The 13,869-nt window shown below is 56.3% G+C and overlaps 2 protein-coding genes across 2 annotated transcripts; one reads left to right on the top strand and one right to left on the bottom strand.

Moving 5' to 3' along the window:
- Nucleotides 1-1,986: 1,986 nt before the first annotated feature.
- On the top strand, nt 1,987-5,100 carry LOC112889971 (scarecrow-like protein 8). The gene has a single exon (XM_025956789.1). The coding sequence runs from the start codon at nt 3,030-3,032 to the stop codon at nt 4,899-4,901; it is 1,872 nt and encodes a 623-aa protein (XP_025812574.1). The 5' UTR covers nt 1,987-3,029; the 3' UTR covers nt 4,902-5,100.
- Nucleotides 5,101-5,390: 290 nt separating this feature from the next.
- On the bottom strand, nt 5,391-9,461 carry LOC112889963 (serine/threonine receptor-like kinase NFP). Its single transcript, XM_025956777.1, has 2 exons — nt 8,068-9,461; nt 5,391-6,396 (listed from the first exon to the last, which is right to left on the bottom strand). Exons 1-2 carry the CDS (start codon nt 9,247-9,249, stop codon nt 5,647-5,649), a joined length of 1,932 nt encoding a protein of 643 aa, XP_025812562.1. The 5' UTR covers nt 9,250-9,461; the 3' UTR covers nt 5,391-5,646.
- Between the last annotated feature and the right edge of the window lie 4,408 nt (nt 9,462-13,869).

Here is a 13,869-nt window from a genome sequence, read left to right as displayed (position 1 = left end):
CCACCTAAGCCAACAGATCGAGCAGCACGAGCATCTGGATTGGCTCAGATCGGATTCTCTCGCTTTGCTGGAACCCGGTGTGTGTTGCCTCGGCGAGCACTCGCATCCGACACTTGGGGCCTTGGGGGTGCGCCCTGCTAAAGCGGTCCACGCGGGCGATTCCTTGTTCGCTTCTCCAACAACTTACGGTGGATGCGACGCTGTCTGTGCTGTCTCTCAAAGTGCAGGGCTACGCTCGCTGCAAACTGAGTCCGCTGATCAGAAAAAGGCTGCTCTGCTCTGTTATTCGCCGAAAGACCCCAAAAGAGCACAGCTCAGGCCTTCAGGTTTGGCAAGAAAGCACCGTACTAACGCGGAATTACATACAATTACTGCTGGTTTTATGTGTTCACATGCATTGACAATGAACAGGTTTGCACTGTACAGTATGAATCGGGAACTAGTGCTAACCATTTCCCGGACCAAAGCCCTGCGTCTCCAGCTCGAGTTGACTGATTGGAGATCGTTGCATTCTTTATACGCGCAGGCAACCGGTTGGCGTCAGACCCAAGCAAAGCAAGAGCTGCAAGAAGAGCGTCTTGCGCAAGCCATAAAGTCAGCAGCAAGCGCAGACCTCACGGGACTAGTACTAGCCCAACGGACTGGATCGCCATCGACGCGTGGAGAACATGCACGGTAACGGTAGCAGTAGAAAAGAAAGCGTTGCCGGCGACCACTCTGTTCGCGCACCGTCTTCAGACTTCTGAATTTCTGACGAACCACGGCTGAAGCTGAACGAAAGCAGCGCTGCCGCCGCAGCCCCGCGAAAACCCAAACCGGCAGCTGCGATCTTCAAATTTTGCAGGAGAGGCCAAAAGCCCAAAACTAGGAGCTGGCATGCGGTTGGAACCATCCGCGGGCGACTCGTGGCCATCTATCGATGCCACGTGAGCGCGAGCACTTTTACTCAGAGGATGCCACGTCGGTGATCCGACGAGGGAAGAGCGAACAAGCAACAAACGCCAGCCGGCAGCCGCTAGGGGGCGCTGGGACCCGGCTGGGGTCCCAGAAGTGCTCCAGGTGGGGCCCGAGCGGGGCCGGTGCCCCTAAAAAGGAGGCGTTGACCGCTCACCTGTATAATACACTCCGCTGTCGATCGATGGTCCTGCACCATCTGGGCCCACGTGTCATTGGGCGTTTCGTAAGCTCGTATGATGTCGTTTGGCCTCGGGACGTATGGATCTTTTTTATGCGAATCGTGCGGTTTTGTCCCTAAAAAACAAAACGTAGTGCTTTCCATCCTGAAGTCTAAAAAAGGTTGGGCCAACTGTTGAGAAGAAAAAGGGGCAACGACATGCCGCCCCTTGTGGCCTCGCGGAACTGCTTTGTTTTCCATGGGTAGCTTTGGCTGTGAGGTCTGCAGCAGTGGCCTAGTAGTCGGTTATAACACCCAAGAATCATGCCATTTTTTTATAGAAAAATCTAGCGCATATTAAACACTAGTGGGCTAGTGGCGTGCCAAAGCATGGGCCCGGGATGAGAACCTTAGCATCCAATGGCCCGTGTACTAGCCGCCGCCGTAAAGAACACGTGGACAATGACATTCACGACGTATCAATTGATATCTTAGAGCTCTCTGAATATGACCTGACGGTAGAAAATACAATTTGTCGAGTATACTGTCTCCTCCTCCTCCTCCTCCAAGATATCTAGCTTAAATCTTAGCTGAATGCCTAAAGCCATGATGCTATTTTGTAAATCCACAGCAGTGAACAAATATGTATGCCTTGTGGAATTTCAAGACAGTAGTAGTGGACCCAGTCGCAGTGGTATCGTACGAACCAACAGGAAAGAAGGTGGAGATAGATTGTGATTTCATACTGAAACTAGCTGGATACAGTAGGAATCGAGACTCTTGGGAGGAATTAGCGAGGCAGTCGTATAAATCCATCCACACTCAAAGGCGTGGTTGGGTGGAAAGTTCTCTTTCTAGCTAACTTCGTTGCATCCCACGCACAAGCAACTCTTGAGAGACTACCTCCCCGGCCAAAAATACTATATTTTGCATTGACTAATTTATCCTTTTACCACCTCCCTTAATCACGTACAGTAGCGCGCCATTGCCCACTTGCACGTGGTCGTCACATGGCTTTCGAGGTTTTCTCGTCCGCGCCAATGAGCGTGCTAGCAGTGGAAGTGATCCGTTTAAAAGAAGGCAGCAAGGTGATTACAGCGGTAACCAACCAATCTTAGCCGGTGGCGTCGCGTCTGGAGCACCGGCGGGCGTTGGCGCGGGCGCCCCGTGGAGACGGTGGCGTCCTGGCGAGGAGCATGCCTGGCTCGACGCGACGTCTCCCTCGCGCTCCCCGCTTTCCCATCCCTTCACACCACCACGGCCCCCGTCGGCCGTCGCCGTCACCTCCACGAGCCCACTTCACCACCTGCCCGCTCCGCACCTCGTCGTGACACGTAAGCTGCACCCGGCGGTCTCGCCATCACCGCACGACACCGTCCGGTCATACCGTGCTCCGTGCGTACGACAGCTGCAGCCCTCGCGTCTTCTCGCAGCCAAAAACATTTGTGCTCCAGACACGGGCCCCTCGACGCGACGAGGATTCCCATTCCCATCCATCCTCCTCGTCCCAGACAGCCAGGTAAATGTAAAGCCCCGCACCCACCGATCGGTCAATTCCCCCAACCGCAGGCGCAGCCCCACGCGGCCACGGCCACGCCGTCAGCGTCACTGCTGCCGCACCGGACGTTGGCGTCGGATCCCAAGCAAAGCAAAGCAAAAACTACGCGCTGGCTCGCACCGTCAGGGCGGGGGCGGGCGGGCGGGCTGCGGAAGGCGGGCGCTTTATTAGCGGAGCAAGGAATTGAATGGGCACGGCCGGTTTCTCGCCACGGGATTCCTTGTTTTTTCTCCACCTCCTCCTGCAAGGTGGTGGACTCGTCCCATCCCTCTACCTGTCATTCGCTCTCGCACCGGGCCTGCCTGCTCCCGTGCGGCGTCTCTGCTGCTCTTGCGTGCTCTGGGCGTCCTCGGCGGCATGGACCCCGCGAGGTGCGACCCTCGCCGGGGGTACGCCTACGGCTGCGGCGTCGGGTCGGCCGCGCAGGGGCCGCCGGCGAGGCGGCAGCCGCGGCAGGACGCGGCGGCCGTGGCGAGCGGCGGGGTGCTGAAGAGGAGCCTGGCCGAGGTGGAGCGGTGGCAGCAGGCGCTGTACCTGCGCGCGGTGAGGCAGCGCGTCGCGGCGCAGGCCGCGCACCCGCCGATCGACGTCGGGGCCGTGCTGGCGAGGGCCGCCTCGCGGGGCTCGGGTTTCTCCGGGCCGCCGTCGGGGGGCTTTGCCGGGCTCTCGCCGCAGCCGTCGTCGACGCTCTCGTCGCTCACCACCGCGTCACGCATGGTTACGCCGCCGCCGCCGATGCAGCAACTGTTGCAGCGGCAGGTGGTGCCCGCGCCGCCCGCGCCCCTGCAGGCTGCTCAGGCGGTGTCTGGGGGACCGGCTGCGAGGCCCGCGACGGCGAGGGAGATGGTGTTGCTGCAGGAGCTGGAGAAGCAGCTGCTGGGCGACGACGACGCCGGCGAGACGGAGGCGGAGGGGAGCGCGTGCGGCTCCACGGTCACCAGCTCCGCGTGGGGAAGCACGATGAAGGAGCTCAATTCCATCACCGCAGCACCGCTGCCGTCTCTTCCCATGGCGAGCGCGACGAGCAACTACAACTCCCTGCCCGTATCAAGGTCGCCGGCGAACTCTGCCTCTTCGTCCACGGCTTCGTCCACAGCGTCCAGCTCGCCGCCGACCTCGGCGGCCTCGTCGCGGCAGCTGCTGTCCGAGGCCGCCGCTGCCATCGCCGACGGCGACCGCGCCGCGGCCGCTGCTCACCTCGCGGTCCTGAAGGTTGCCGCAAACCCACGCGGCGACGCGGAGCAGAGGCTGGTGGCCATGATGGCTGCCGCCCTGTCCTCCCGCATCGACCCACCCTCGTCTCAACAGCTCGCGGACCTTTGCGGCGCTGAGCAGCGCGCGGCGTGCCAGCTCCTGCACGACGTCTCCCCCTGCTTCGGCCTCGCCCTCCACGGCGCCAACCTCGCCATCCTCGATGCCGTGGCCGGCCAGCGCGTCATCCACCTGATCGACTTCGACGTCAGCCTCGCGCAGCACATCGCCCTCATCCACGCCCTCGCCAGCCACCGCGTGGCGGGCACCTGTCTCAAGGTCACGGCCGTCGCGGACCCAACGTCGCCGTTCACGCCGGCTCTGGCACAGGCGCTCGCGGCCACCGGCCAGCGGCTCACGAGGCACGCCCAGCAAGCCGGGCTGGAGTTCCGGTTCAACGCGGTTAGCTGCCGTCCAGGCGAGGTCGACGCGTCGAGGCTCGGGTGCGAGCCCGGGGAGGCGGTGGCCGTGAACCTCGCGTTCGCGCTCGCGCGCGTCCCCGACGAGAGCGTGTCCCCGGCGAACCCGCGCGACGAGCTCCTCCGGCGCGTGCGCGCGCTGGGCCCGCGCGTGGTGGCGCTGGCGGAGCAGGAGCTGAACACGAACACGGCGCCGCTAGCGGCGCGGTTCGCCGACGCGTGCGCGCACTACGGCGCGGTGCTGGAGTCCCTCGACGCGACCCTGGCCTGCAACAGCGCGCAGAGGGCCCGCGCGGAGGCGGCTCTGGCCGGCAAGGCGGCCAACGCCGTGGCGCGGGAGGGGCCTGACCGGCTGGAGCGGTGCGAGGTGTTCGGCAAGTGGCGCGCCCGGTTCGGTATGGCGGGGCTGCGACCGCTAGCGATCGGGCAGGGCGTCGCCGACCGCGTCAAGGCGCGGCTCGGCCACGCCAGCCCGGGGTTCGACGTGAAGCTGGAGAGCGGCCGGCTCGGGGTCGGGTGGATGGGGCGCGTGGTCACTGTCGCCTCCGCCTGGCGTTAGCCTTTGCCTGCCTGGTAGCCGTTCAAACGTACGAAGAGATCCAAATTATGCCGCTCACGAGTTTGCACAGCGGGTGGAGCCAACTAAGCATGCGAATTTACGGTATTTTTCAGTTTGCGTTGAGCAAATTATCGCTCTAGAATGTAAATTTTGTTCTGAGTAATATATAAATAACTCTCTTTTATTTGCCACAAAATAATCAAGCCGTTTAAGATGTTGAATGCCAGGAAATATAAAAATCATACATAAACAAATTAGTGACATACCAAAAAAAGATAACCAAAAACATTACCGGATGATGTCCGTCCATCGGCCGTGGCTCTTTCTTAACGGGCCGAGCGCATTGCTGGACTCATTGGGCTGTGCGATCTGGGTGGGGTTAGCTTCTTTGAACGAACTGGGCTAGACAGACCCTAAAAAAAAATGGGCTAGACAGCCCACGAACAAAAAAATATTCGCTTCAGAAACATCATCTGTGACCATCCACCAAGCCACAAATTGCTAGTTGAAACTTCATTTGCCACTCACGGATTGATCCTCATCTGCGTAATAGCACAGCTTTAACAAGATTTTACACCCCAAGCCGATCGATCTCACGGACCTCGCAGCCGTCATTAATGAAGGCGTTATTACTCGACGCGCTCACTTATCATCCGCTCGCTAGACCTTAACATTTACAACGCGAACTGGCTAAGAACTAGTACTACTACAGAGTTCTGCACTTACCAAACCAAGGATGGTTTGTTCACCGGGCGGCGATTTCGCCGCTGCCGTCAACGGACACGCTCTCGCCGGAGTAGTCGGCGAAGTGCTCGTCCGCCTTGGACAGCGTGTAGGCGACGTCCACCATGCTGGGGCGCTTGGAGGGGTCCTTGTGCAGGCACGCCCTCGCGACGCTGACCACGCTCGCCACGCTCCCCGGTGGGCACGTCTGCCCCGCGAGCGCCGGGTCCATCCACGCCGCCACGCGGGCCTCCAGCCTCTCGTCCCGGCCCCGGAACACCCTGTCCTCGGCGTCCGCCCAGAGCGGCTCGCCGGTCTCGTCCGCGGCCTCGCGCCCGGACACCAGCTCGAGCAGGACCACGCCGTAGGCGAACACGTCCATCTTGGTGGTGACGAGGCCGTCGGCGAGGTACTCGGGCGCGATGTACCCCTGCGTGCCGACGATGTGGGTAGTGACGGCGTTGTGGCCCGTCTTGGCGAGGCCGAAGTTGGCGATCTTGGCGCGCATGCGGGCGTCCAGGAGGACGTTGCTGCTCTTGATGTCCTTGTGCACCACCCGGGGCCAGGTGTGCTCGTGGATGTACTGCAGGCCGTGGGCGAGGTCCAGCGCGATGTGGAGGCGCGCGCGCCAGTCCAGGCGCCGCGCGCGGTCGCGGTCCAGCAGCCACAGGTCCAGCGAGCCGTTCTCCACGTACTCGTACACCAGGAAGCAGTCGCCCGTCGCCGAGTTGATGCAGAACCCCTCCAGCTTCACCAGGTTGCTGTGGTTCACCTGCCGCACCAAGTACACAATTTACAAATGCTGCAAAAATCAAAACCATGCCTTGTCTGCAGCTAACGCACAATGCTTTCGCAAACGTCCTTTCGCCACAAGCCGTTGTAGGTTGACTGGGGATGGTGATGCGAAGAAATTCAACGACCTAGTCAATGCCCTCCCTACGTGTCAGCTGTCCGGACTCAGGACAGCAGGCTTTGAAGAAAAATGGCGAGCAGTTCAACCTCATACATCATGGTGCGAAGACTCGTGCAGTGACGATGTTGCCGTGTAGGTACGTGGCAACATTTACGGTGCGTTCGTTTCGTGGGATCTAAAGTTTAGAGAGGTCACATCAAAGAGAATTTTATCATTTAGAAGTATTAAATAAAGTCTAATTACAAAACTAATTGCAGAACCACAGGGCTAATTTGCGAGACGAATCTAATGAGTTATATTAGTCCATAATTAGCGGATGATTACTGTAGCATCACTGTGGTAAATTATGGATTAATTAGGCTTATTAAATTTGTCTCGTGAATTAGCATCCATCTGTGCAAAAAATTTTATAATTAGACTTTATTTAATACTTCTAAATGACAAGATTCTTTTTGATGTAATGGGCTTAAAATTTAGAGGGTAGAAAACGAACACACGGTTCACGGTTAGTTGCACATGTGATCGGGCCGGAAACAAGCAAAGGCGAGCGGAAATGCACTTGACTAGTACCATGTCCTTAGCATGCACAAGATTCCAGTGTCATACTAGTGGCCTAGCGGGTGGCTGCCAGCCTGGTGACTTTATGAGGTGATGGGCAATCTGTAGCCTTGGCTACGTCGTCCTCGCAACACCGAGGTGATCGAGATGCGCGCTCTTGGCAGTCGGCATCATCCCGATTCACGCGGCATACCCTACACGATACGTCTATGTTTCGCAGGTTCATTAGGATCCAGGGCAAGTTCATAACCACAAGAATTGGGTCACTCAATAAGAAGCGGAGGGGATTAAAACAAGTACTCTCTCAAGTGGTTGCGTGATCCATGGCTGGATATCCTTGTTACTTTCTAAGGCTCGTGCCATCCTTGGTGGCTGGTGCAACTGCCAAGTGCTGCCCTGCTGAACGGTCTCAAGGCATCTGATGGCAGTCTCACACAGCGACAGATCTAAAAATGAAGTTCATAGACCCACTAGCATCTTGCTCCGTAAAATAAAACTAGCATCAACAATTTGGCTTATGGCTTCAATCAAGCGAAAGAGAGATGAACCAACCAATAGAGATGCCCCGCACTAGTTGATGTCAATGTCAGTAGCAAGATTCCAAACCAATGACCCCAGGGCCTTGCAAAAAGGGAACTCGGGCACAAACATAAGTGAGTATAAAATACTGCTACATCACTACCTCCACTAGTTCCTTTGGCTGTTGCTAGTCCGCTTAATTAATCACTGCGATCATTTCATTTGGAACGGGTAGAATTATAGAAGTGCGTGCTTTTGTTTAATACAAACAGATATACACTCCATACCGTTCATTAACCTTACTGTCACAGTCAGAAACGAAATTTCCAATAGCCAAATTAGTGATCAAGATCAGCAAGCCTTCGCGACTTTGGGTTATTCTGTTAGTGAGAAGCAATTTAATTCGACAGCACTGGAGCGAGCAATTCAATTGGGGGAAGAAAGAGGCCGCACCTTCTGCAGGATCTTGAGCTCCTCGCAGGCGTCCCACTTCATCCTCTTCACGGCGAACACCTCGCCATCGATGTTGGCCTTGTACACGCTGCCGTTGATGAGGTGCGCGTCGTCGAATCCCCCCGTGCCGCGCTCCAGCTCCTCGACCTTGAACACCCTGTACTTGTCCAGCCACTCCGATATGTCGCTGACCAGGAACCTCTCTCCGGCGCCGGCGCCGCCGCCCCCGCCGGACGAGCTCTTGGCGAACCTGCCGCCCTCGACGCCGTCGCCGCTCACCACCGCGTCCCCTCGTCGTCCCTTCGCCTTGAGCCGTCTACACAAGCAGGCCAGCAGCAGCATCTGCAGCAGCCAGAGCGCGCCGACGACGCCCAGCCCGACGGCCAGCCCGGTGACCACCCCGTCCCGGTCCTTGCTCACGACTGTCATGTTGGGGGAAGCTGGCGTCGCCGAGGCGTTGTTTACGCGCACGATTGGGGGCAAAATTTCAGACACCTGCCGGCGGAGCGGCACTAGTATCTCCGCGAACTGCCCCGCCCTCGACTCGGGCCCGTTGAGTGAGACGAGGGACTGCGCGTCGACGGCGAAGGCGGCGGCGACGGACGCGTAGGTGTCGCCCGGCTGCATGACGTAGGTGACGAGCGCGGTGGCGTTGTCGGCGGCGGCCGGGCACTGGCAGAAGACGGGGAACGTGACCATGACGCCGTCGGGGAGGTTGGTGGGCACCAGCGTCGGGTTCACGCGCTCCACCGCCTGGTACTGCGTGAGGTTCTGCAGCTTGGTGGTGGAGATGATCCAGTAAGTGTCCCCATGGATGATCTGGTACTGCGTCGGCGCGTAGGCGTTGCGCGACCGGGAGGGGCAGCCGCACTGGAGCGGCACGAGCAGCGGCTGGCCGCTCGCCGGCGCGATCGAGGTGGAGAGGTTGTTGGCGTGCGCGACCATGAAGCGGCTGACGCTGAAGAGGTCGCCGATGGCCGCGAAGTCGAGCGGCACGCCCGCGAAGCCGGCGCGGTAGAGCGCGTACGCCGGGCACGGGTACGCCCGGCTCGCAGAGCAGTTGAACCCCTCGACGGACGCCGGCGCGGGCGCGGTCGCGTTCTGGGACCGCGCGGGGGCGGGGAGCGCGCACAGGCACAGCAAGAGGAGCAGCGCAGGCAGCAGCCGCGGCGGCCTCGCCATGGCTAGCGCGCTGCTGATAGGCGCGGCACGCGCGAACCGGGGCCGGGTTGGTGGTGGTGGCTAAAGCAAGTTGCAAGCTGGCGCTGGTTTTGCTGGGGGAGACTGATATATCCGCGAGCGGCGAGCCGGCGAGGGAGACGCTGCCGCCGCACTAGTCACCTGGGTGTGTGCTCGGCTGTTGTCGCGAGCGGCGGAATCGTCAAGCGTGGGCGGCGGCTTGCGTTCGTCGGGACCCTTTCCCCGGCTGGAGCCCTTGACCGCGCGGATATTTTTCATTTCTGTAGGCGGGGCGCGAGGAATTCCTCCCACTGCGGTCGCAATCGTGGACGACTAATCCTCGTGGTGCCTAGTTCCTTTTCAAAATCGCGCTTGGACTAGCGACAGATTGGCTCGGCCCCGGGAAATTTTCCATGTCTCTCTCTTGTCACCTACCAGGTCGACTCGTGGATCCTGGACCTGGAGAAGTGCGGTCTCCTTGGTCCGTTGGTGAGAACCAGGAACAAGAAACTCTCGTGTGTTACCGCTTCAGTTGGCAGGCAGGTGGTTCTGGTAAAATGTTGACGCGTATCACGTGTGGCTCCGCGGTCAAAACTCGAAACCCAGAGATCCGGCGCTGGGTTGGTGCTGGTGTTGAGGGCGATGCGAGTGTGACCGTGTCAGCGTCACGCTAACGTGAAAGGAGGAGCTGGCACCGTGACAAATTCTAAGGGTCAAGTTCGCGACATCGAGAAGTTCCGCAGGAGACACCGCAATCATCGGCTTCGTTTGACGCCATCTGTTTTGAAATCTGCGTCTCTGGAACGGTAGGTACTGGAAAAGCTATTCTAGATTTGGCTTGATTCTCCATTCAAATTTGATCAGTTCCTTCGTCAATTCATCACTGGAACAAAAACCGAGATTCCAATTGCTGCAAAAGCCATGTTACTGACCAGTAGGGTAAATTCAATTCTGTGAGATTTTGATACATCATTTGAAGCGAGCTCGACCCTCCTAAATCACTGAGAGGAGCTGGGCTAGGTTAATTTCGAAGTTCATGATGGGCCCAAAGTAGTTGGCTTCAGCCAGAGGGCAGAGGCAGAGGCAGAGGCAGGATTGGGCATCCGTGACCCACGATATTGGGCTGGACCCTGCCAATAATGTCGGACTTGCAAGCAGCGTGAAGGAAGCTCAAAGTGGGCTTACTGGGTCTGTTGAGCTGGGCTGAATCAGGCCTGGGGAGCCCAGACTTGCAGCAGCGTGAAGAAGGCCGAAGAGCGAAGCGTAAGCTTCCTCTACAGAAAAAGAGCGAAGCGCCGAAGCGTAAGCCTCCTGGACGTTCGAATTTGATCACGGCTGCACGGTCAAATGATCAGATCAGTGCTGTACAGGCATCCACGCGGTGTGTTTACGGAAGGAACACTGCTTTGCCAGCAGGCAGCAGCAGTCAAAGAAACTAGGCCACGACGCATCCAGCGCTGAGCGCTGAGCGCTGAGTTCCTGTTAAAAAAGAAAAAGGCCGTAAATGTATTTCTCAGAGCACTCTAGCTCAAAACGTGTATCCGGTGTCCGTTAATAAATCCATGACGCGTCGATCTGCGGCCTGCGCTCCATGAGTCTGCGCCGTTCGTCGCTGGTGTTCCATCCAGTCCACACAAGTCCTGCTTGCGAGCGCACCCTGGTGAGAGGGACGGCCCAGCTCCCGTCGATCTTGCCTTGCGGATGATGATACGGCAACGTCTCAATATTATTCTTGGAACTTGGGAAAAACAGATCGTCGGTCAGATCCTGTCGCCGCGTATGACAACAAGTCAACAGCCACACGCCGTGGACTCGTGCACCTCGTGCCTCATCTGTGAACGATGGGCATATCCACCGGTCGTCGTTGATGATGCCCCCCGCACGCACGATCCACCTGGGAGTACTAGCACTTGGTTGCCCTGTCGATTCGATGAGGAGGAGGGTAGCTTTACTTATTAACGGGATCCTAGTAATTAGTAAAGATTTCTTCGTCTGAAAAGCGAATAGGTGACGGTTGTTTAAAAAAGCGCCTGCTTTGAGGTTACATGGAAAAGGTCAGCGTGCACGGGTTTGCGCTATGTATGCCTAAGTGTCTATTTTTAATTCTTTATTTTTCTCCTTTTTTTCAAGTGTGTTTGAAATTAGCTTAGCCACCTCCAGCAACGCCATCTAAACTAGCTATAAAAGATCGATTTCAGTTCTTTTTTTCCACATGGAGGGAGAGGAAAAATGGATAACATTATTCACGTGGGGCTACAAATGTGGAGAAGGAAATCTCACGTTATGTAGGACAAATTTTTTTTACACACTTTCCATATAGCCTATTGTAAGACCACTCCCAAAAATTTAAGTTGGTTATTTTAAGTCATTCCACGCTATTTAGATCCTGTTTGGATCCCATGACTATTTTTTAATCCTTGAATTTGGCATGCCCTAATCATGACTGAACATAGATTAATTGTATAGATAGTGGCTAATTATCTTACATCGGACTAATTTTTAATCCTCCAATTTCAGTCCATCCAAACACGAATTTTCAAGAGGCAACTTTTCTAACAATCAAACTTTCAGCACAGAGGGTTTTGAGGAACCCACAAAGCAGTAATTATTTGCTCCACCCCCCCCCCCCCCCCCCCCCCCCCCCCGGGCCTCTCTGTCTCTCCCCGTGCCTACCTCCTCCTCTCCTCGGTTCCTATGTGGCAGTGACAAAGGGCCAAAATTTAAGGTTCTGAGTCACTTCACCTGACTAGTTATGCTACTAGCTATATAGCTTGACTCCGAGCTCTCATTATTGTAACGGTGGGAAGAGTTGGCGCTGGTGCATGCACGCGAACTGCGAGACCGCCCCGAGGCACACCCCCCACAGGTCACAGCCGTACGTTGCAACCAATCATCCAGGAACACACGGTTGAACCCTCGTTGGAAATATGCCGCAAAGCATGCGCGCTCAGGTTCGGTGCACCGCGCGCGCGCGTGACCGATCGTCATCTAGGACAGGGCCACATCATCGACTCGATAGATCGAGAAACCTACCAACAGATTCCACAGATCGGGTAGGGTAGGACGTACGTACGTGAATGAGCGACCGGTGGTATGGTTAGTGAGCTGCGCCTGCCTTTTCCCCAGATCCGGCCACTTCCACGGGGTCGCGTCGCGTCACAGCAAACAAGTGCAGGCGAAAGGCCATTCGCCCAGTTCCAAACCGAGCCAAATCCTCTCCTCCGCTGCCGCATCTCTGCAGAGCAGCAGCCGAAAGCGCCGTAAAGGGCGCCGCAAAGCAAAGCTGCTGCCCCGGCGGCCGGTCCGGCCAGCTCCAGGCAGCCGCTCCCGCCGAATTCACCCGGGCTACAACCTGCAGCAGATGCTTAGTTGTTGGCCGCTGCACAGTGACACGTGATGATTGGCTTCGTCAGAGAGCGTCAAGCAGCTGATGATGATTGGCACGCGCCGTGCGTGCGAGCCCTGCGGGTAGGAAAAAAAAAAGGATGGATATGTTTCGCCACGGCGAAAGGCGACGGGATCTGATAACGTATTAAACCACGCGGTTGGTTGTTACGTGAGGCCATCAGATTGCTTGCCAAACTGACAGCGAAATGTTACTGAAACGCCAAGCAGCTGCAAGGACCACGAGCTACTGCTAGGGCAGTGATGATGAGCTGACGATCAGTGATCAATCCGTGAGCGGGGAAAGCCAGCTTGATCGATAGATCATATCGATGGTTTTGCTTTACGTTTCGTTCCTTTTCGCTACACTTTGTGTCATTTTCGTGGCGATCGCGCTAGCGTGCGGTTTTACGGTATCGTATATATCAGATAAATGAACAAGATCACATGGCGTTTGGTTCGGATATGCTAGATTTATCGTCTGAGAATGATGATGAGAGCAAAACTAAAGGGCATGGCTCAGTTGGATCGCCATTAACAGGACTGCTAAACTTTTTGCCGGTCAAGTGGAGACCTCGTGATGAAAAGGATAAAATCTAAAGTGCAAATCATCTCCTTAGCTCATATATATACGTGTCTTTTATGATAAACAACTTTGTTAGTTGGTACTGCATGTTTACTAGCAGAATTAATAAGCCTTCATCATGAAAAAAAAGATTAACATAGTGCGCACATGACATGCATGAACAATACACTCGCTGCTCGAAGACTAATTATTGACGATACAGCCTTATAATCGCCTCATAGTTCGTCCGCTTCTGCTTCCGTTCTTATTTTTGTTTGACTGACAAACATGAGCTGATTAAAGAACCACTACTTTGGCATGCCAGATGAACTATATTGAGGGTAAGGAGCTAAAGTATTCTGTTTCACATATACAGGTGTGTGGCATGCGAGCTAATTAAGGAGCTTATGAACATTGCATTAATTACTTTTAAATTAAGGATCATGTTAACAGCATGGATCGTCTGCCGTCAGGTTAAATCTCGTACGTTTTGTCCTGGCGCGCGAGTTACCTAAAGAACACGCTACCGATCACAGATTAACAAAATTAATCTCGTACATAATCCCGGCCCCCTCGCGTCATTATATTGTACCATCCTCACTTTAATTTGCAATTTTGCATTGCAGCCGCATCGCGAGTGAGCAACTGGGTACTGTGATGCCGGCAGCCGTCAG

The sequence above is a fragment of the Panicum hallii genome, chromosome 1 (genome assembly GCF_002211085.1).
Source record: "Panicum hallii strain FIL2 chromosome 1, PHallii_v3.1, whole genome shotgun sequence".
Classification (NCBI taxonomy): domain Eukaryota; kingdom Viridiplantae; phylum Streptophyta; class Magnoliopsida; order Poales; family Poaceae; genus Panicum; species Panicum hallii.
The sequence above is the reverse complement of the archived record's forward strand: the minus strand, read 5'-3'. Positions and strand labels throughout refer to the sequence as shown.